The sequence below is a fragment of the Amblyraja radiata genome, chromosome 14 (assembly GCF_010909765.2).
Source record: "Amblyraja radiata isolate CabotCenter1 chromosome 14, sAmbRad1.1.pri, whole genome shotgun sequence".
Classification (NCBI taxonomy): domain Eukaryota; kingdom Metazoa; phylum Chordata; class Chondrichthyes; order Rajiformes; family Rajidae; genus Amblyraja; species Amblyraja radiata.
In genome coordinates, this window is record NC_045969.1 from 11,604,018 (window position 1) to 11,626,425 (window position 22,408).

The 22,408-nt window shown below is 45.6% G+C and overlaps 2 protein-coding genes across 2 annotated transcripts in view; both read left to right on the forward strand.

Moving 5' to 3' along the window:
• The window catches only part of LOC116980365 (interferon-induced GTP-binding protein Mx3-like), a 35,780-nt gene extending 21,373 nt beyond the window's left edge, over window positions 1-14,407 (forward strand). The window contains exons 10-15 of the mRNA XM_033032523.1: window positions 1,519-1,641; window positions 2,847-2,991; window positions 4,888-5,046; window positions 5,955-6,031; window positions 11,697-11,897; window positions 13,665-14,407. Of these exons, the coding sequence (XP_032888414.1) occupies window positions 1,519-1,641; window positions 2,847-2,991; window positions 4,888-5,046; window positions 5,955-6,031; window positions 11,697-11,897; window positions 13,665-13,892 (933 nt within the window). The 3' untranslated portion in view covers window positions 13,893-14,407. The remainder of the gene's footprint in view (window positions 1-1,518; window positions 1,642-2,846; window positions 2,992-4,887; window positions 5,047-5,954; window positions 6,032-11,696; window positions 11,898-13,664) is intronic.
• The window catches only part of LOC116980363 (interferon-induced GTP-binding protein Mx3-like), a 445,599-nt gene that overhangs the window by 316,985 nt on the left and 106,206 nt on the right, over window positions 1-22,408 (forward strand). The window lies entirely within an intron of this gene.

A 22,408-nucleotide genomic window follows, 5' to 3' on the forward strand; every position in this document is an offset into this window, starting at 1 on the left:
GAAATCTTCGCGCACCAACGGCCTGTCGCGTAACTGACGGCCAAAGTGGGACAGGACCCTGTCGCGATACAACGTCTCACCTTCAACAGCAGCAGAAGCAGGCAAACGATCGCCGAGCTCACGGGACTCACGGCTGTTGCAGTCCGGATCCGCCCCCAATTCTACTCCCAGGGCGGGGCCAAGAAAACTGAAGATAGACACAATATGCTGGAGTAACTCAGCGGGACCGGCAGCATCTCTGGAGGGAAGCAATGGATGATGTTTCGGGTCAAGACCCTTCTTTCAGACTGAAGAAGTCTCGACACGAAACATCACCCATTGCTTCTCTCCAGAGATGCTGCTGGTCCCGCTGAGTTACTCCAGCATTTTTCGTCCATCTTCAAATGACGTCAAGCGCTCCAGACGGCTGTGCGGTCGAATGAAGTCGAGCGTGACCTTCGCTGGACCGTCACGCCTCAACACGACCACGAGGTCCGTAATTAGCGTGCCAAGGGCACATAAATGGGACAGATCCTTCACTTTCTCATCCTCTTCTCAGCTCTCCCTCAGCCCACTGTCCCCGTCCCAGTTCTTAAAGTCCCCGTCCCAGTACTCCAGTTTCCTCCCACGTCCCAAAGACGGGCACGTTTATAGATTAATCGGTCTCAGAAAATTGCCCCCAGTGTGTGGGGAGTGGATGAGAAAGTGAGATAATGTGGAAGTAGTGTGGACGGGTGGTCGATGGTCGGCATTGACTCGATGGGCCAAAGGGCCCGTTGCTGTGCTGTATCTCTAAACTCAACTAAACATAGTTCCTTAGCACTGAGATATTGTTGCAGTCCAAAGATGCCATCTTTCAAATGAGATCTTAAAACAAGTGGACAGGTTCATAGGTGAGTTACAGTAAGTATTACTCTCCGAAGTTGAGTTTCATTTTGTGATACAGCACGGAAACCGGCCACTTGGCCCACTGAGTCTGCACCAACCAGCGATCGCCCCAAATTTATACTCGTCCACACACACTGGGAAATTTTTTAATTTATACCAAGCAAATTAATCTACAAGCCTTCACGTCTTTGGAGTGTGGGAAGAAACCAAAGATGTGGGAGAAAAACCCACGTAGATCACAGGGAGAACGTACAAACTCCGTACAGACAGCACCCACAGTCAGGATCGACCCTAGGCCTCTGGCGCTGTAAGGCAGCAACTCTACCGCTGCACCACTGTGGTGCCCTAAGTTCTAGACAGCATTTATCCCTCAGTTCCAATAGGTTGCTGACGTGCGATAATTGTTGTTTTGTTTCTTCTGAATTTTTGTTTTGTTTTGAATCTTTGTTCAAATGTACTGCATTGACATTTAAAACGTTCTGGGTTAGCTCTTGACCATGGAAGGCTCTGTAATAGATACGTAGGTATTGGTCTTCCTTCAGAGCAAAGGAATGGTGGAATAAGCTGGGAAGTAGATTGCAGTGGTGAGCACCAGAATCGGCAGACTTTCAAAATAGTGACCCTGATGATGACTTAATCTGTCTTTTCAAGAAATCGTTGCCTCACTTGCGAAATGAAATAGAAACCAAGCTGAACCAGTCGTTGCAATCCCTCAAGAAGTACAGCCACGCAGTCCCCGCTTCTTACTCAGAGCAAATAACATTCTTAATCGAGGTAAGGCCCTCTCTGTGTTTAGTCTGTTTTGTTCCACAGCAACAGGGGGTAAGCAAGGCTGGAACCGTGTACAGCCTGCCATTTCATTCCTCTGCATCGGAGGGCAAGTTCGCTGCCAAAAGTTACATTTCAGGTCTAATTTCAAATCTGAGGAGTCACTGGAATGACCAAAGGATGGGAATGAACAGAATTCAAAGTGGGTTTCAATGAGATTTCCCCCACCTCCCCTCCCTCAGACTTCTAAACTCCAGCGAGTACAGGCCCAGAGCCATCAAACACTAACATTTGGTTACACATCGAAAGTATGTCAAAATGGTGTCACGTTGAAAGTGGCCCCGTTTCTGGTGATTTTCCCCCCAGGGTGTAGTTCAACATTCTGCCCCTGCATGTGGTCCAAGCTGTTATTGAAAATACTGAAAATCTGAAAATACAGCCCTGCGCCTTCCCGTCTTGATCTCCCTCAGATTCCGGGAGTGGAAATACTGACCACCAGCACAATGATCCAGGTTCATAAGCTATCAAGAGTGCTTTATTGCCACATGTCCCAGATAGGACAATGAAATTCTTACTTGCAGCAGCACAACAGAAAATGTAAACACTGTGAACATAATAATAAATGAGAAGAAAAATGTTCAGTGCGTTTATACACACACATAAAAAACAAATAAATAATAATGGTAATAGTTATAGCAGCAAAATTAGGCCATTCGGCCCATCAAGTCTACTCCAACATTCAATCATGGCTCATCTATCTCTTCTAACTAATCCCATTCTCCTGCCCTCTCCCCATAACCCCCTCATCCTTCTTAACTCCAGTGCATACAGACCCAGTGCCTGGAAAACATGGATAGGTGATGTTTTTGGGTCGGGACCCAGGGGAAGACACAAAATGCTGGAGTAACTCAACGGGTCGGGACCCAGGGGAAGACACAAAATGCTGGAGTAACTGAACGGGTCGGACAGCATCCCTGGAGAACGTGGATAAATGATGTTCCAGGTTGAGACGAAAGGGTCCCAACCCGAAGAGTCACCTATCCACGTTCTCCACAGATGCTGACTGACCTGCTGAGTTACTCCAGCACTTTGTGTCTTTCCTTGGTAAAACAGCATCTGCAGTTCCTTGTTTCTTCATTGGTTTTTATTGGTTAATGCTTTTCTACATGCATGTGCTGATAACTTCACAAAACCTGTGATTTAATTGCCAGAAAATTAACAGCTTCTGCAGCCACATAAAAAATCTGACCATGGGGGAGGAACCTCAGGACAAGGTAGATGGCGTGCGGTACATCACCGTAGTACGAAATGAGTTTGATGAATGGAACACATTCCTGAACAAATGTGTGTCAAAATGTGAGCATAAATATATATTGATTGACTGATGCTTTATTGTCACATGTACTTGGTACAGTGAGATTCTTCGTTTACGTACGGTGGAAGTATGCAAGAGTCGCCACGTAAAGAGGGCGCCAACAATGTTGCAGAAGTATTCAATATGTCCCTCTTCCATGTCCCCCCACCCAGTCTCTCTGTTCTCAGCCGTACTGACCCACTCCGGGTCTCTCTTTGTTCTTGCCCCCCCCACACTATGTTCCTCTTCGATTTGGCAGCCCTCCCCCATGCCGTGTCCCTTGTTGCAGAACTATTCAATATGTCCCTCTTCCTTCTCCTCCCCTTCCCCCCACCCAGTCCCTCTGTTCTCAGCGACCCCCACCCACGCTGGGTCCCTCTCTGTTTTCAGCGCCCCCCCCCCCCCCCCCCCACACTATGTCCCTCTTCGATTTGGCCGCCCTCCCCCCATGCCGTGTCCCTCATTGTTTTTGGTGCCCCTCCCCCCCCCCTCCCAAGCTGGGTCCCCCTTTGTTTAGTTTAGAGATACAGCGCGGAAACAGGCCCTTCGACCCACCAGGTCCGCGCCGACCAGCGATCCCCGCATATTAACACAATCCTACACATGCTAGGGACAAATCTTTTTATTATTTTTTACATTTACCAAGCCAATTAATCTACCAACCTGTACGTCTTTGAAGTATGGGAGGAAACCGAAGGTGTCGGAGAAAACCCACGCAGGTCACGGGGAGAACATTCAAACTCCGTACAGACAGCACCCATAGTCGCGATTGATCCCGGGTCTCCGGCGCTGCATTCGCTGCAAGGCAGTAACTATACCGCTGCGCCAACATGCAGCCCGAGAACCGTTATTCTCTGCAGCCACCCCCCCTCATGCCAGGTCACTCTTTGTTCTCAGCAGCATATCTTCCACCGACAGGTGGCACTCGTGCGGGCATCGGCTTTCTGACGGACCCTCACTCTCTCCGACGCCCCTCTCACTCGTCAACATCACCCCCCGATCTGCTGCCGGTCGGGCCTGTCTTAATAACCATTGTAGCGACACCTGGTGGTGGCTCCATGTAATCGAACCCTCGCGATTGGCTGGAGAAGTCACATGAGTGCGGTTGTTTTATTCGCGGGCTTTTTGCTGCAACGAGCATTCTAGCGCCACGCGTGTGGAATCAACATCGTGTATTTGGCTGTCTTTAGCGACTCGGGTAACTTCGTTATTTTCGTTCTCAAAATAAAACTATTTTATTTACCCACCGTCTTGACTCGCCAAACCATCTTATTTATTGTTGTTCCTTCCAGGCTTGGCCTGTCTCATTGTGCTCTTGAGGTCTGTGTTAACCAGTACAGCTTGTTCCATACGTGGAAAGGAACGGTAGATGCTGGTTTCCACCAGACATGGGCACAAAGTGCTGGAGTAACACATTGGGTCAGGCAGCATCTCTGGAGAAAATGGATGGGTGTCGTTTCGGATCGGAACACTTCTTCAGACTATGCTGCATTATCTAGCGCAGTCTTTAACTGATCCCAGATCACAAACATGCCGTGGTGAATGGTAGGGTTTTGGGGAGTGTTGTGGAACAGTGGGAGCTAGGAGTGCAGGTGTGTAGTTCCCTGAAAGTGGCGTCGCAGGTAGATAGGATGGTCAAGAAGGCTTTCGGTACATTGGCCTTTATCAGTCAGGGTATTAAGCATAGAAATTGGGATATTATGTTGCAATGGTATGATGTATGGGTGAGGGTGCAGTTGTAGTATTGTATTCAGTCTTGGTTACCTTACCATAGGAAAGATTTTGTTCAGCTGGAAAGAGTGCAGAGAGTGCCTGACTATGATATTGCGATAAAATGCATGATTGGAAAAGAATAGATTTTATTAAGTTATACTTTTTTCTTTTTTTTGCACTATCAGTTAAAAATCACATGCAACTTGTAGTTCTCGAATATGAAAGCTCATACCGTGGAAGAGAGCTGCCGGGGTTTGTCAACTACAATACCTTTGAATCCTTCATTAAGGAAGAGGTATCTACATTGGAAGAACCAGCAATTACGAAACTGAAGACAATCACAGGTATGTGACTGCTATGCGCAAAGTGTACTTCTTTGAATTGCAAGAACACTGGGCACCCAAGCAGGAACATGCATCAAAGGTAATGGATACTTCAGGCTTAAGCCTGTGACAATGAGCGTATTGCAATTCATCACCATATCCACAGCAAAAAGCCTAAATGATTGTCTTGTTAAACTAAAGACAGACAAAAATGTTGGAGTAACTCAGCGGGACAGGTAGCATCTCTGGATAGAAGGAATGGATAGGACAGGTTTGGAGGGATATGGACCAAGCGCAGGGCGATGGAACTAGTGTAGCTAGGACACGTTCAATGGTGTGGGCAAGTTGGGCTGAAGGGTCTGTTTCCACACTGTAACACTCTATGACTATGAATAGGTGACTTTCAGGTTGTTAAACTATCCTTGTATGAAACATTCGCAAAAAAGTGAAAAGCTTTTTTGTTCCGTGTTATCCAGTCATTAAAAAGACAATGCATGATTACTATCAAGCCATCCAGTGTGCAGATAGAGGGTAAAGGGTATAACGATGATTGCAAGGTAAAGTCCAGTAAAGTACGATTAAAGATATTTTTACGGTCTGCATCGGGGAAAGATGGGAGCACAAGACCACTTTAGTTGGAGGGAGGTAGGATCGATAGTTTGATAACAGCTGGGAACAAACTGCCCCTGAATCTGGAGGTGTGCGTTTTCAAACTTCTGTACATCTTGCTCGATGGGAAAGGGGAGAAGAGGGAGTGACTGTGGTTGGATACTTTGTAACGTGTAGGAAAGAAATGCAGATGCTGGATTAAACCGAAGATAGAATTTGTTCTCACCCCCCCCCCCTTTCCCCTCCCTCACTGTGGTTCCCCACATTGTCTTAACTTGGTTCTCAGTTGCATGTGTGATATCGTCTTTTTACTATTGCAGATATCACAAGGGATATCTTTATGGTCATTGCCGAGCAACATTTCAGTGCCTTTAGTAACCTGTTCAAAGCTGCCAAGGTACAGTACACGAACCTTCTGCCTTTCGGTAATGGTGTTTTGGGGTTTATAGACAATAGGTGCAGGAGTAGGCCATTCAGCCCTTCGAGTCAGCACCGCCATTCAATATGTTCATGGCTGATCATCCACAATCAGTACCCCGTTCCTGCATTCTCCCCATATCCCGTGACTACGCTATCTTTAAGAGCTCCATCTAACGCTCTCTTGAAAGCATCCAGGGAACCAGCCTCCACTGCCTTCTGAGGTTCACAACTCTCTGTGTGAAAACGTTTTTCCTTATCTCCGATCTAAATGGCTTACCCCTTATTCTAAAAATGTGGATCCAACATCGGGATCATGTTTCATGCCTCTAGCGTGTCCAAACACTTAATAATCTTTTATGTTTCAATAAGATCCCCTCTCGTCCTTCTAAATCCCATAGTACACAAGCCCAGCCGCTCCATTCTATCAACATATAACAGTCCTGCCATCCCGGGAATTAACCTGGTGAACCTACGCTGCACTTCCTCAATAGCAAGATTGTTCTTTCTCAAATTTGGAGACCAAAACTGCACACAATACTCCAGCTGTGGTCTCACGAGGGCCATGTACAACCGCAGAAGGTCCTCTTTGCTCCTATACTCGACTCCTCGTGTTATAAAGACCAACATGCCATTAGTATTCTTCCCTGCCTGCTGTACCTGCATGCTTACTTTCAGAGACAGATTAACAAGGACCCCCAGATCCCGTTGTACTTCCCCTTTTCCCAATTTAACACCATTTCAATATTAATCTGCCTTCCTGTTTTTGCCAACAAAGTGGATAACCTCACATTTATCCACATTGAACTGCATCTGCCGACTCACCCAACCTATCCAAGTCCAAGTCACCCTGGTCATCATAGCATCCTCTTCACAGTTCACACTGCCACCCAACTTTGTGTCATCTGCAAATTGGCTAATGTTACATTTAATCCCTTCATCTAGATCATTAATGTATATGGTAAATAGCTGTGGTCCTTGCGGTACCCCACTAGTCACTGCCTGCCATTCTGAAAGGGACCCGTTAATCCCTATGCTTTGTTTCCTGTCTGCCAACCAATTTTCTATCCATGTCAGCACCCTACTCCCAATACCATGTGCTCTAATTTTGCCCACTAATCTCCTATGTGGGACCTGATCAAATGCTTTTTGAAAGTCCAGGTACACAACATCCACTGGCTCTCCCTTGTCCATTTTCCTAGTTGCATCCTCAAAAAATTCCAAAACATTAGTCAAGCATGATATCCCCTTTGTAAATCCATGCTGACTCGGACCGATCGTGCTACTGCTATCCAAATGTGCTGCTATTTCATCTTTTATAATTGACTCCAGCAACTTCCCCACCACTGATGCCATGCTAACTGGTCTATAATTCCCTGTTTTTCTCCTCTGCTTTTCTTAAAAAGTGGGATAACATTAGCTACCCTCCAATCCACAGGAACTGATCCAAAATCTATAGAACATTGGAAAATGATCACCAATGCGTCCACAATTTCCAGCGCCACCTCCTTAAGTACCCTTAGGTTTAATATTGTCATGTGAAAGATGTAACCTTTGTCTTGCAAGTTATCCAAACAGATCTGATATACATAAATATACATAAATACAATCAAGTCTCATTCAAGTAAGACTTCAGGAAGGTGAATCCATACCACCAAGTCGGGATGGTGTGTGACACTAATTTAAAACCTGCAGGCAGGGGTGAACTCCTATACCTATTGGTCATGTCCTTTTTAGTTTAGTTTAGTGATACAGAGTGGAAAAAGGCCCTTTGACCCACCGAGTCCGCACCGACAAACAATCCCCGCACACTAACACTACCCTACACACACTAGGGACAATTTTACATTTATACCAAAGCAATTAACCTACAAACCTGTACGCTTTTGGAGTGTGGGAGGAAACCGAAGATCTCGGAGAAAACCACACAGTTTTCTCAGGGAGAACGTACAAACTCCATACAGACAGCGCCCATAGTCAGGATCGAACCCGGGTCTCTGGCACTGTAAGGCAGTAGCTCTACTGCTATGCCACCTTAAACCTAAGGTTTTAGTGGCAGGTTGTGGGATTGGGAGGTGCTGTTGGAATCGCCTGGGCAAGTAACTGTAGCCCATTTTGTAGGTGGTAGTTTGGTAGTTTCATGGAGCCCAAAGCCATTTTGGATTCTAAACTTGCCCACCAGAATATGAGTATAGATGTTACAGCTGTAGAAGATGCTGATGAAGCCAAAGTTGGTGTACTGTGTTCAGTTTTTGCTCGCCCTGTTATAGAAAATATGTTGTTAAGCTGGAAACAGTGCAGAGAAGACTTACAGTATGAGGATGGTGCCAGGACTTGAGGGCCTGAGCTGTAGGGAGAGTTTGGACGGGCTAGGGCTGTATTCCTTGGGAGTGTAGGTCAATGAGAGGTGATCTTACAGAGGTGTATAGGATCATTGGGGGAATACAGCTACTACTCAACTTATGTTGGGGGTTACGTTCCGATGAACTCAGAGTAAATCAAAAATATCGGAAGTCGAAAACGCATTTAATACAATTTGATCACGTGACCAGAAGTGAGCTTCGGCTCACTGCCATTGCCCAGCGTTTACACCATCGTAAAGTTGAAATATCGTAAGTCGAAGCATTGTAAATCAGGGAGAATCTGTAGATGGAGCACATGCACAGAGCCCTTTACACTGAGTGGGGAAAGAAAAAGCAGGACATAGGTTTAAGGTGCGGGGGGGGAAATTTAATGGGAATATGAAGGGCAACTTCAGCCACCACCATGTAATGGTGCAGTGAGTAATTCCTAACCATACTTATTTCTCAGACAGTCATAGATGTTTTTCTGACACAAAGGGTGGTGGGTAATTGGCGTGAGCTGCCAGAAGACTTAGTTGAGGTAGAAACATAGAAAATAGGTGCAGGAGGAGGCCATTCGGTCCAGAGCCTGCACCGCCATTCAATATAGCTGAACAACCATCTCAGTATCCTGTACCTGCCTTCTCTCCATACCCCCTGATCCCTTTAGCCACAAGGGCCACATCGAACTCCCTCTTAAATATAGCCAATGAACTGGCCTTAACTACTTTCTGTGGCAGAAAAATCCACAGATTCACCACTCTCTGTGAGAATTTTTTTTTTCTCATCTCTGTCCTAAAAGACTTCCCCCTTATCCTTAAACTGTGACCCCTTGTTCTGGACTTCCCCAACATCGGAAACAATCTTCCTGAATCTAGACTGTCCAACCTTTTAAGAATTTGGTAAGTTTCTATAAGATCCCCCCTCAATCTTCTAAATTCTAGCGAGTACAAGCAGAGTCTATCCAGTCTTTCTTCATATGAAAGTCCTGCCATCACAGGAATCAGTCTGGTGAACCTTCTCTGTACTTCCTCTATGACAAGAATGTCTTTCCTCAAATTAGGAGACCAAAACTGTACGCAATACTCCAGGTGTGGTCTCACCAAGACCCTGTACAACTGCAGTAGAACCTCCCTGCTCCTATACTCAAATCCTTTTGCTATGAATGCTAACATACCATTCGCCTTCTTCACTGCCTGCTGCACCTGCATGCCTACTTTTAATGACTGGTGTACCATGACACCCAGGTCTCGTTGCATCTCCCCCTTTCCTAATCGGCCATCATTCAGATAATAGTCAACTTTCCTGTTCTTGCCACCAAAGTGGATAACTTCACATTTATCCACATTATATTGCATCTGCCATACATTTGCCCACTCACCCAGCCTATCCAAGTCACCTTGCAGCCTCCTAGCATCCTCCTCACAGCTAACACTGCCCCCCAGCTTCGTGTCATCCACAAACGTGGAGATGTTGCAATCGATTCCCTCGTCCAAATCATTAATATATATTGTAAATAGTTGGGGTCCCAGCACTGAGCCTTGCGGTACCCCACTAGTCACTGCCTGCCATTCTGAAAAGGACCCGTTTACTCCTACTCTTTGCTTCCTGTCTGCCAGCCAGTTCTCCATCCACATCAATACTGAACCCCCAATACCATGTGCTTTAAGTTTTCATACCATCTTATGTGGGACCTTGTCGAAAGCCTTGTGAAAGTCCAGATATAACACATCCACTGGTTCTCCCTTATCCACGCTATTAGTTCCATCCTCGAAAAATTCTATAAGATTCGTCAGACATGATTTACCTTTCATAAATCCATGCTGACTTTGTCCAATGATTTCACCACTTTCCAAATGTGCTGCTATCCCATCTTTAATAACTGACTGTAGTATTTCCCCCATTACCAATGTTAGACTAACTGGTCTGTAATTCCCGTTTTCTCTCTCCCTCGCTTTTTAAAAAGTGGGGTTACATTAGCTACCCTCCAATCCTCAGGAACTACTCCAGAATCTAAAGAGTTTTGAAAAATTATCACAAATGCATCCACTATTTATGGGGCTACTTCCTTAAGCACTCTGGGATGCAGCCTGTCTGGCCCTGGGGATTTATCGGCCTTTAATCCATTCAATTTACCTACCACCACTTCCCGACTAACCTGGATTTCACTCAGCTTCTCCATCTCATTTGACCCCCGGTCCCCTGCTATTTCCGGCAAATTATTTGTGTCTTCCTTAGTGAAGACAGAACCAAAGTAGTTATTCAATTGGTCTGCCATGTCCTTGTTCCCCATGATCACCTGTTTCTGACTGCAAGGGACCTACATTTGTTTTAACTAATCTTTTTCTCTTCACATATCTATAAATGATTTTGCAGTCAGTTTTAATGTTCCCTGCCAGTTTTCTTTCATAATCTATTTTCCCTTTCCTAATTAAGCCCTTTGTCCTCCTCGGCTGGTCTCTGAATTTCTCCCAGTCCTCTGGTAGGCTGCTTTTTCTGGCTAATTTGTATGCTTCATCTTTTGTTTTGATACTATCCCTGATTTTCCTTGTTATCCACAGATGCACTACCTTCACTGATTTATTATTTTGCTAAACTGGGATGAAGAATTGTTGTAGTTCATCCATGTGGTCTTTAATGCCTTCCATTGCATATCCACCGTCAACCCTTTAAGAATTAATTGCCAGTCTATGTTGGCCAATTCACGTCTCAAACCCTCAAAGTTACCTTTCTTTAAGTTCAGAGCCCTTGTTTCTGAATTAACAATGTCACTCTCCATCCTAATGAAGAACTCAACAATATTATGGTCACTCTTGCCCAAGGGGCCACGCACAACAAGACTGCTAACTAACCCTTCCTCATTACTGAATACCCAGTCTAGAATAGCCTGCTCTCTCGTTGGTTCCTCTACTTGTTGGTTTAGAAAACTATCCCGCATACATTCCAAGAAATCCTCTTCCTCAGCACCCTTGCCAATTTGATTCACCCAATCTATATGTAGATTGAAGTCACCCATTATAACTGTTTTACCTTTGTTGCACAAATGTCTAATTTCCTGTTTGATGCCATCCACAACTCCACTGCTACTGTTAGGTGGCCTGTACACAACTCCTACTAGCATTTTCTGCCCCATAGGAATCAGGTAGAAACTATAACAACATTTAAGACATTTGGACAGGTACGTGGATAGGAAAGGTTTAGAGGGATATGGGCCAAGCTCGGGCAGATGGTGTTGGTGTAGATGGGGCACCTTGGTTGGAATGCTCCATGACATATTTGCTCATTTTTTCTTTGTGTGTGCAGGTCAAAATCGCAATTATGAGCAACAAGCAAGAAACGGAAGCAGAAAAGTTTCTGCAGGCCCAGATTAAGGTTGAGAGTGTAGTGTATTCTCAAGACCGTCTGTACAGTGCCAGCCTTTCTAAAGCAAAAAGCAATTTACCACAAGCTTTTGCAAATGGCAGCATCCAAGAAATGTCGCATCATCTCGAAGCATATTACAAGGTAAATATACTGTGTGTGACACAGCAGTGTATTAGATAGCCACTGCGTGCCGATCATCGGTGGACTGTTCCCTCCTTCCTCCCACTGGGATGATTGGTGGAAGAGCGAGAACCAACATGAAGAAACTTTGAGCAAAAAGCACAAAGTGACGGAAGAACTCTGTGGACCAGGCAGAATCTGTGGAGGACATGGATAGGTAACAATTCAGGTCAGCGCCCTATTTCAGACTTGAATGAGGAAACATTTGCAGGGGTACGTGGGAAAAGCTGGACATAGCGTTCACTCGGAGTGCCCCCCAAAAAAGAGTGGGGCACCAGCAAAGGCTGGATTTGTTTTCTCTGGAATGGAAGTGGCTGAGGAGGGATCTGATAGAGGTATTCAAAATTGTGTAGAATGTAGGAAACGTTTCTCCATAGCAGAGGTGTCTGCAACTGGAGGACATGGAGGATGGTCAGATAAAGGAGACCTGCGTTGATATTTTAGGGCATGTTGATATCAGGAGATGTTGGTGTTGGATCTTTTGAATAAATTGGATAAGTCCCCAGGGTCAGCTGGGACCCAGTCCAGATTATCAAAGGAGGCAAGAGGAAATTGCTGGGACCTTCACTTAGATCTTTGTATAAAAATGGGTACAGTCAAGGTCCCAGAGGACGGAAGAATAGCCAATGTTGTTCCTTGGTTTAAGATGGTCAATATGGGTGATCTAGGGAAAATATAGCCCCGTGCACCTTGCATCAGTGGTAAGGTGAAAATTTGTTGGGATAAGATTTACTCACATTTGTAAAAGCACAAACTTATTGGGAATAGTTAGCATAGCTTTGTGTAGGATAGGTCATGTCTTACAAATCTGATTTGAGCCTTTTGAGGACATGATGAAAATGACTGAGGGCTGGTAGATTGGCATGGAATTTGATAAAGCATTTGACATGGTCCCTTACAGTAGGAGATTAAGGCTGAGTGGATCCACAGAAATATGGTGGATTCGATCCGATATTGGCTTGGCTGGAGATGGCAAGAGGGTAAACATAGAAAATAGGTGCAGGAGGAGGCCATTCGGCCCTTCGAGCCAGCACCGCCATTCATTGTGATCATGGCTGATCGTTCTCTATCAATAACCCGTGCCTGCCTTCCCCTCATATCCCTTGACTCCACTAGACCCTAGAGCTCTATCTAACTCTCTCTAAAAATCCATCCAGTGACTTGGCCTCCACTGCCCTCTGTGGCAGGCAATTCCATAAATACACAATTCTCCAGGTGAAAAAGTTTTTTCTCACCTCAGTCTTAAATTACCTCCCCTTTATTCTAAGACTGTGGCCCCTGGTTCTGGACTCGCCCCACATTGGGAAAAATTTTCCTGCTTGTCCAGGGTGCCGCGGATGGAGAGAAGTTGTCAAGGAATGCAGCCAGATATGGATCAGTTGAAAATATGGGCGGAGAAATGAGAGATGGATTTTAATCCAGGCAGGTGTGATGTGTTGCTCTTTGGGAGATGGAATTTAAGACGTGTTCAGTAACAATAAAAGGCAGAACCCTTAGGAGCAATGATGGATTTGACAGCACCAGGCCTGTAAACGCTGGAGTTTAGAAGGATGAATAGTGAAAGGCTTGGATTGAGTGGATGTGGAGAGGATGTTTCCACTAGTGGGAATTAAAGGACGTTCCTTTAGGAGATGAGGAAGAATTTCTTTAATCAGAGTGTGGTGAATCCGGAATTAATTTTGCTTTCCGTTTCATTATCTTCCTTTATTTTCTGTTCTCGACTCCTAGATTGTCTCTAATCGACTGGCTGACCAGATCCCCATGGTCATACGCTGCTACATTTTAAACGAATTTGCTGACAAACTACGGATAGATATGCTTCAACTCATCCAAGACAAGGATCACATCAATGTTTATCTAATGGAAGATGAAGACACAAAGAGGAAGAGAGATGACCTCAAAAGCAAAATAGACCGATTGAGACAAGCTCAGAAGAAATTGCTTGAATTTGGTTAAATGAGCATTGAACGAAGGTCACTGAATACTGTAAAGATGTGTTTATATCTTGTTTGCTAATTTTTATATTTCTTGCTAACTTCCGTTCTTGAAGGGATTGAATCCTTACTACAGTTTAGTCTCGGAGTTCACAATCAAATACCAGCGGCCTTTATTCCTGTCTAATTGCGGAATGACAACCTATCCATGGACAGGTACATGGATAGGATAGACTTAGAAGAATATGGGCCAAACACAGGCAGGTGGAACTGGTGCAGATGAGACTTGCGGGTCAGCATGGGCAAGTTGGGACTTTTTCCACATTCTTTGACTATATATTTGCGTTAGAGGATCTTGGGGTATTTCCTCACCCAATTTCCATATTTGTGATCTTCCTCCTGGCTCATGTCCTCTTTCCAATCAAGGGATATACTTGTTCCCATCCCATCCTGACTGAGATTGGCTAACTCTGGAAAACATGGATTGATTTTAAATTGAAGGAAGGTACAAAATGCTGGAGTAACTCATAGATTCATAGATAATAGGTGCAGGAGTAGGCCATTCGGCCCTTTGAGCCTGCACAGCCATTCAATATGATCATGGCTGATCATCCAACTCAGTATCCTGTACATGCCTTCTCTCCATACCCCATGATCCCTTTAGCCACAAGGGCCACATCTAACTCCCTCTTAAATATAGCCCATGAACTGGCCTCAACTACCTTCTGTGGCAGAGTTCCAGAGATTCACCGGCTAGGCAGCGGCTAGGAAGCATCTCTGGAGTGAAGGAACAGGTGACGAGACCCTCCACCTGAGTGACTGAGTTACTCCAGCATTTTGTGTCCTATTTTTGGTGTAAAACAGTATTTGCAATTCCTTCCTAGATATATTGATCTTAAATTGTCTGTATATTGAGCAGCTTGGTGTAAACTAGTTGAAGCTGCCAAGGAACCTTTAATTGTTTTTTGATGCATCTTATGTGGAATCTCTTTGCTTAATGGACACACAAGAGATTGATTTTGCACAAAGCTCCTGGCCCGAAACGTCTTCTGCCCTTTTCCAGAGATGCTGCCTGACCCGCTGTTTTTGTTTTTACACTTAGCTAATGTTCCCCGGCAATTACATTCCGTATAATTTTTTGAATGTGAGACTGGAATTTAAAGTTTGATTAAATTTAAATTAATTCTAATCACACTATACAAATGTAATCAAGTTTTAAAACAAATTTGGATTTGACTTGGAAGGAAATAGATAATTATCAGGTATAGCATTCACAAGGATGCAGAATGGTGGAATTTAGTGTTTGATATGTTTTCTTTGTTACACTGGTAGTTTTTCCTCTGGTGTTGGTTGTTCACATTGCTGAGAGAATGTCTGTTTAAAATATTATTCAACGTAGCTCATAAGGCATTGTAATCTTGCTAAGTTATTTCTAATATATATTGGTTATATATATATAATAATATATATAAGTCCGCGAGCATTTCCACTTTCATTTCACTGCACATCTCGTATGTGTATGTGACAAATAAACTTGACTTGACTTGACTTGACTTGGTTCAGTCGTAGGATAATTGGTAATACATCCATTAGTCCGGTATCAAAAAGAAGCAAACATATTGCTATTATGATTTATTTTGTTTTAAATCCTGCATGGGGGGGGAGGGGGAATGCCTTTAACCATGTAGATCTGCTCCACGTGTATGTTAACCAAAACTAACGCACAAATGCTACACACCACTATTGTCTATAAACCAGTCCGGGTTTTCATCACACAGACACCTTTAAACTAACGGCTCCTGACACAAGCTGCCAGTTGTGATGCAGACACAGTGATGCCGACTTGCTGTGTATCTTTATTATATACCAATAAACCTGTTGGATCTTTACTTTGAGTATGTGTCAGTTGCTCTACAAACCACTAGTTGTAAATGCCTAGAGAAAGCTGACCAAGCGATAATAATTCATTTTTCTTTATGGGCCTTTCACGACTCTCAAGGACACCTTACAGATTAAAACAAGCAAATTACAAACATATAAACAAAATGAAACAAAAACAAGAAGTAGTAGGGACAGCAACAATACACAATTCGAAGAGAGAGCAGCGGCAGCTAGTCGCGCCAGTGTTCACTCTCACCTCCAGCAACCATCTTAGAAACAGAACAATCAAAAAAGCATTTTAACATGAACATCCACCACAGTGACTCCTACACACTCCTCACTGTGGTGGAAGGCAAAATAAAGTTCAAGTCCTTACCCTAGCTCTTTCTCGGTCATGAGCCTCGAGCCCCCGTTGACGGGACGATCTTGACTCCCATAGCCAGCGGCGTTCGGGCCCTCCGCGTTGGGGCTGGTCAGGCCCCCCGCACCGGGGGGGATGTCAGCTCCCCCGCGCCGGGCGATCAAACCTCGCGTCGGGGCTGGTCGAACATTCCGCAACGTTGGAGCTCCTGACGCGGCCTCACCCGAAGATTGCGAGCCCCTGGTGTTGGTTCCGTGGTGGGAGCGATCCCAGGCAAGGGATCAGCTCCGATGTTAAGTCCACGCCCCGCGGTGGGGCTCATGACAGTCCGAGAAGGCCACCAGCTCCATCAATGGTAGGCCGCAGAGCCTGGAGAATGTGATCCGAAAAATAATCACATCTCCGGCAAGGTAGGAACTTGAAAAAAGTTTCCCCCGATCCCCTTCCCCCTCCCCCCACATAAAACAAACCGAAGAACATTAAAACAAAACTTCTAACAAATTAAAAATGACAAAAATAGTGAAAAGACAAACAGATTGCTGGCAGGGCTGCCATCTCCCCGCGGCCATGCTTACTCGCTTTTGTTTACTGTAGGCATACAGCATTGAACCAGGCCCTTCGGCCCACGGAGTCCACTCCAACCAGCGACCATCCTATTGTGTCCTGGAGTCACCACTAGAGGGCTCTGCCTCGAGATGAATGTTTCCTCCGGGAGGGTCCCTGGGTGATCTGCAGAGGTTTTGCAGCAGCCATGTTTGGCTTGTAATATACACTTTTCGGGTCCTGTACACCAAGTGCAGATTGTGAATTATTTAGCCCTTGAACTCAACATCTGGCGACAAGGATGGCTGGTTTAACCCTCGCTGCCCCATCTCCATTCTTGGAAACTCCAGGATAGCCTCCGGACCTGTGGATACCCTGGTATGAAAGTTTCAAGACTTACCTGATCGCAAGTGACCTGGACGGCGCAGCCATTTCGGACATTCGCCGCTGAGTGATTCTGCTGCATTGCTTCGGAACGGAGGGACAGCGAAAGGACAGGGCTGACCAGAATGTTCGGTCACCAGGGACTTTCAAAGACTGCATGGCAGAGATCGCTGGGACCTCAGTATCGCTTCTAAAAGATGTGGGGGCGAAGGTTTCAATTTTGAGTGTCGACCTCTACAAAAGGTACTTTTCGAACGACCCACTTGCTCTCCCGAGGGACACTCTTCACGCTTATGATGGTTCAACCATACCCACGAGAGGGCTAGTGACCGTTCCTGACTGCTACAAAGGAGTTAAGCTCGATAGCTTCACATTCTACGTCGCAGAAGGAGAGTCTGATGGGAGTCAATTTGTTTGATCAACTAGGGTTCAAGCTTCAGGACTCAAACGGCATGAACATCAATGTGATTAGAGACGCGGACTATAGGCATGAGTACCCCTCCCTTTTCTCAGGTTTTGGGATAGTTAAAGGGTACTGCCACGCACCTCGTATAGACACATCAGTCCGGCCGGTTTCACAACGCCTATGGCGTCTACCATTTTCCGTTCGCGTGAAAGTCTCAACGGAACTGAAACGACTCAAAAAGGGTGGTATCATTGAGCGCTTCGATTCATCCCTTGGATATCGAATCTGGTATATTGGGCGACGCAAGAATGGAGAACTCAGGCTGTGCATCGATCTCTAAGTGGTCACCAAAGCCATCATTCCGGACAAATATCCTCTGCCAACAATACAAGAGCTAGCTGCGTCGTTCCACGGTTCAACGGTGTTCACAAAACTGGACATACGCCGAAGCTACCTTCAGGTACCACTAGCAGAACGCAGTCGGCATTTGTCAGCATTCATCACACATGAAGGAGTACTTCAGTACTGTATGATGCCATATGGACTGTGCTCAGCGCCCAGCGCTTTTCAAAAAATCGTGGCGTCGGTTCTGACAGGCATTGACGGAGCACTCAATCTCCTCGATGATGTCGTGGTCCATGGAAGGGACAAGGAGGAACACGATCGACGACTGCATGCAGTGTTAGCTCGTCTCGCACAACACAACTTGACGCTCAACGCAGCAAAGTGCACATTTACAGCATCCGAGATTAACTTTCTCGGGTACAGAGTGACAGCGTCTGGAGTTGAGCCTACTCAGGACAATGTACAAGCCATCAACGCGATCGCCGCCCCAACTAACGTGAAAGAGCTAGCGTCATTTCTGGGCACCACCAACTACTACCGCAAGTTTGTGTGGCAGTACGTGCAGACCGCAGAACCGCTACAGAAGCTGCTACGGAAAGACACACAGTGGGAATGGACGGATGAGCAGGACTTTGCGTTCAACACGCTGAAAGACAAAATAGCATCTCCGCCTGTTCTTGCACACTTCGACCCAAGCGCGGAAACGTACGTCACAACAGATGCTTCCGGTGTAGCGATCGGAGCAGTGTTCTCGCAGAGTATCGATGGAAGCGAACGACCGATCGCATTCGCGTCCCGTCCCTTGACTGCCACAAAACGCAAGTATTCCACCGTTAAACACGAAGCATTTGCGTGCATCTACGCGTGTGAACACTGGCACGTATACCTATACGGGAGACCATTCACTCTCCGTACAGATCACCAAGCGCTAACTACGTTGTTGGACACGTCAGGCTCAGGACACCGACCGCTCAGGATCTACAGATGGTCCGATCGCCTTCATCAGTACAACTTCAAAGTAGAATACCTCGCAGGTTCACGCAATCGCATCGCAAACATGCTCAGTCGCGTCCCAACGGTGGCACCCGCAAGCACACGCGATAGTGACGTTTCAAGCGACATCGACGAATACGTTCTTGCGGTAATTTTGCACGCGATGGCGAATCTTGTGACGCGGGGAGAGCTGAAAGCAGAGTCGACAGCTGACGGCACACTACAAATCGTCTGCCAGTATCTCAGGACAGACTGGCCCAAGGAGATAACAGACGACTTGGTTCCGTACCACCGGGTACGCCACAAACTGGCTGTGGTTGACGATACATGTGTAATGCGCGGAACTCGAGTGGTTATACCCAAATCACTGCAACACCGAGCGTTACAAATGGCACACGAAGGACAGCCGGGCATTGTTAAGATGAAACAATGGTGTCGCGAGGCAGTGTGGTGGCCAGCAATAGATCGTCGTGTAGAAGATTTCGTTAAAAATTGTGAACAATTAGTGAAAATGCAACAAAACCATGTCCTGCCCCTCCTCAGCCAATCCCATGGCCGGACAAATCATGGAGGTACTTGCAACATCTTCGACATCTTCGGAGAGGTGCGAGCTGCGCCAAGAAGCCAGCGGTGTCTACTTGTAGTACACGATCTCCACAGCAAGTGGCCTGAGATCGCAACTACTTTCTCAGTCACGACAAGCTCAATCATCGCGATTCTCAACAAGCTGTTCACTAAGTGTGGACTTCCGGAGGTCATAACGATGGACAACGGCCCTCAGTTCATATCTGAACAGTTCTCCACTTTCCTCGCGAGTTATGACATTCAACATCAGCAGACGTCGAGATACAACCCCCAATCGAACGGCAGGGTTGAACGATTCAGTCGCGTGATCAAGGAAAGCATAAAAGCGAGCATATCGGAGGGGAAAACGTTCAAACAGTCAATCCATATTCTCCTCCTATCCTGCAGATCCACACCACACACGTTGACTGGGAAAACGCCAGCAGAGCTGATGATAGGGCGAAACCTGCAAACAAAATTGAATGCTCTTCAACCATCATCGCACCCAAATCCAGACACAAGAGCGAGGGCGGAAATAATAGCACACAGACAAGCAAAGGGGAAAGCATACTGTGATGCTAAACGCAGAGTACGAGCGCCGCGGTTCAAGGTCGGCGACTGGGTATGAATCAGCCGCCCAAAAAGACAGCATAAACTTGCAAGCGCACTCTCCAAGCCGATACAGATTAACGGAGATTCGGCAAGAACGCGCACCTCCTCCAAGATGACACCAGATGGAACATGAGGCGTCTAATTGCAAGTAGACAGGGACAGGAAGAAGATGAATTGGACACTTTCCCAATATCCAATCAAGACAGTGATTGTGGTCAGCATACAGCAGAGCAGCCTATTTCCGCTCGACACTCTGAGTGACAGAAGAGGAGACCTCAGTATCTGCAGGATTATCAGCTGTGAAGCCTAAAACGTTATGTTCACCGAGCTGTTATGTTGGACTGATAGCATATGGACATATTTGGGTGAATAATGGGACGTAATAGGGCTGCTTAAATGGCTGTAATGAATGTAAAAGGGCTGCATAATGTCTCCCTCATGGAAGAGGTGAGTTTACGGGGCATTTCTGACCCTAAAGGGTAGGCCTGTTGGACAGGCCGTGCCAGCAGCGCCTTGTAGTAGGGCTGCTTAATGTCTCCCTTATGGAAGAGGAGAACATGCCGGGTCAGTGTAAATCTGATGCCGAGGCTGAGGGTATAGCGTGGAGCATACCTCAAGGGATGAAGGGCACATGTCAGAGGTACGATTTCTGGCAGCAAGGTTGTCGTCCCAACACAATGCAGTGAACACCGCTATCAGGGGATGTTAGAGCTACCCGCCGAATCTTCTATTCAGGTAAGATCTATTCCACAGGCAAAACCTGAAGGACGAAGCATAAGCTGTTGGCCAACGACGAGCAAGGATTCATAGTTTAGGGGACAATGCACCCCACGGCTTCATCGGCAGGAAGCGGTTCACTGAAGCTGGTAGCAGCATTAAAGCTGACCAGAGTTACTCTACAACTAAGTGACCAAGAACAAGTTGGTAAGATTTACAATTGGTTGTACAATACACAAATGGTTGAGACATTATCATCTACTCAGAGGCATTTTAACCAGGTAAACTGGACATTACTAGTATTCCAAGAAGGTTGGAATTTGGCCAGAAGAGTGTTGAGCCAAGTCCGGTATTTTAGCCAGGTTTGCCTTCGAGACAGGCTCGGAGATATGGGGAATTGTCTTTCAAGGCAAGGTCAGAATTATGGCAAGAGTTGTCTTGGGACATGTGAGAATTATCGGAACCGGGCCAGAGTTGCCGTTCAGGACAGACACGAAATGATGGCAGGCGTGGCCTGTTCATTATGAAAGAAGGGTGATCAATCTGATTTCATAAGGTTTCCATGTACAATGATCATCAGAGATATTTGAAGGCATTGCTATGATGAGGCAATTTAACAGTATGATGACAATAAATCATTCAAAGGACTACTCAGAGTTCAAAAACACTTTTGATGTATTGTTTGGATTACATTTTGACGCTATATTTGGCTAAAATCCAATGTTTCAGTCTCAAGCTACTTGAGAAATTGTTCTCCCCTATCCAGTTAAATTAAGTTGTTATCAAATGGATAGTTGGCCTGTGACTCCGCCCTGGGCAACAGATTGGAGTCAATAGAAACCTGGAACAGCCTTGTTGTTATAAAGCAGTTTCTATTCATTGGACTAACTGGCAATGTAATAGATGTGATGCAGCTGTGCAAGTGGGAGAACTGACAGCATGCTTAATGGCAAACTATAGGGCCATGAAGGTTGTTGATAACACACCTTTGCTATTACCTGCTGAAGCTACTAAAGTCATTATGATGGACAAACAGTATTCAGCATTGCTCCAGTAGTTGATCAATAAATATGCCATTATATTGCAAAATGATGCTCTGGCCTAAGGTGGGAAAATGCGAATGTCAGCTCTAGTTGGAGGTGCAGGAGATTTGCATGAGTTATTAACTCTTCAGTTATTGGTATCAACTACCTATAGACCCTATGTGCATTTTGTGGGTTAAAGAGTGATTGAGCGAATATGTATAGCTGCATGCTCAACTTCATGTGGATACACTATGATGTGGCATATGATAAGCACGAATGTGCAATCAAGTAAAAGATCCTGTAATAGGTACATAATCTAATTTGCCACTGGAGTATCATTAAGTACAGATCAATGACAGCACAGAATGGGTGTTGGACCACACAGTATTTATGAAATTCTGATTCAATGCAACACTGAATATAGATATGTTGTTTTCATGCTAATTCAAAGGTTGCAAAAATGTGTGGCATAACAGTGGCATACATTCTCGCTACAAGCATGAGGAATGGTTCAGCCTGTGGCTCGGGAAATCAGCCGTTGCATGATAAAATCAATTTATGTTCTACAGATTCTCAATAGACTGCTTATGGCTTGGGTTGTCACACCTATTTTCGTATGTATTCACAGCTGGAATGGTACCAAAAAGCAGTACTTTGCTGCTTCAGGAGATGGGAAACGTTTGTTAAATGCTCATGTTACATTTAAA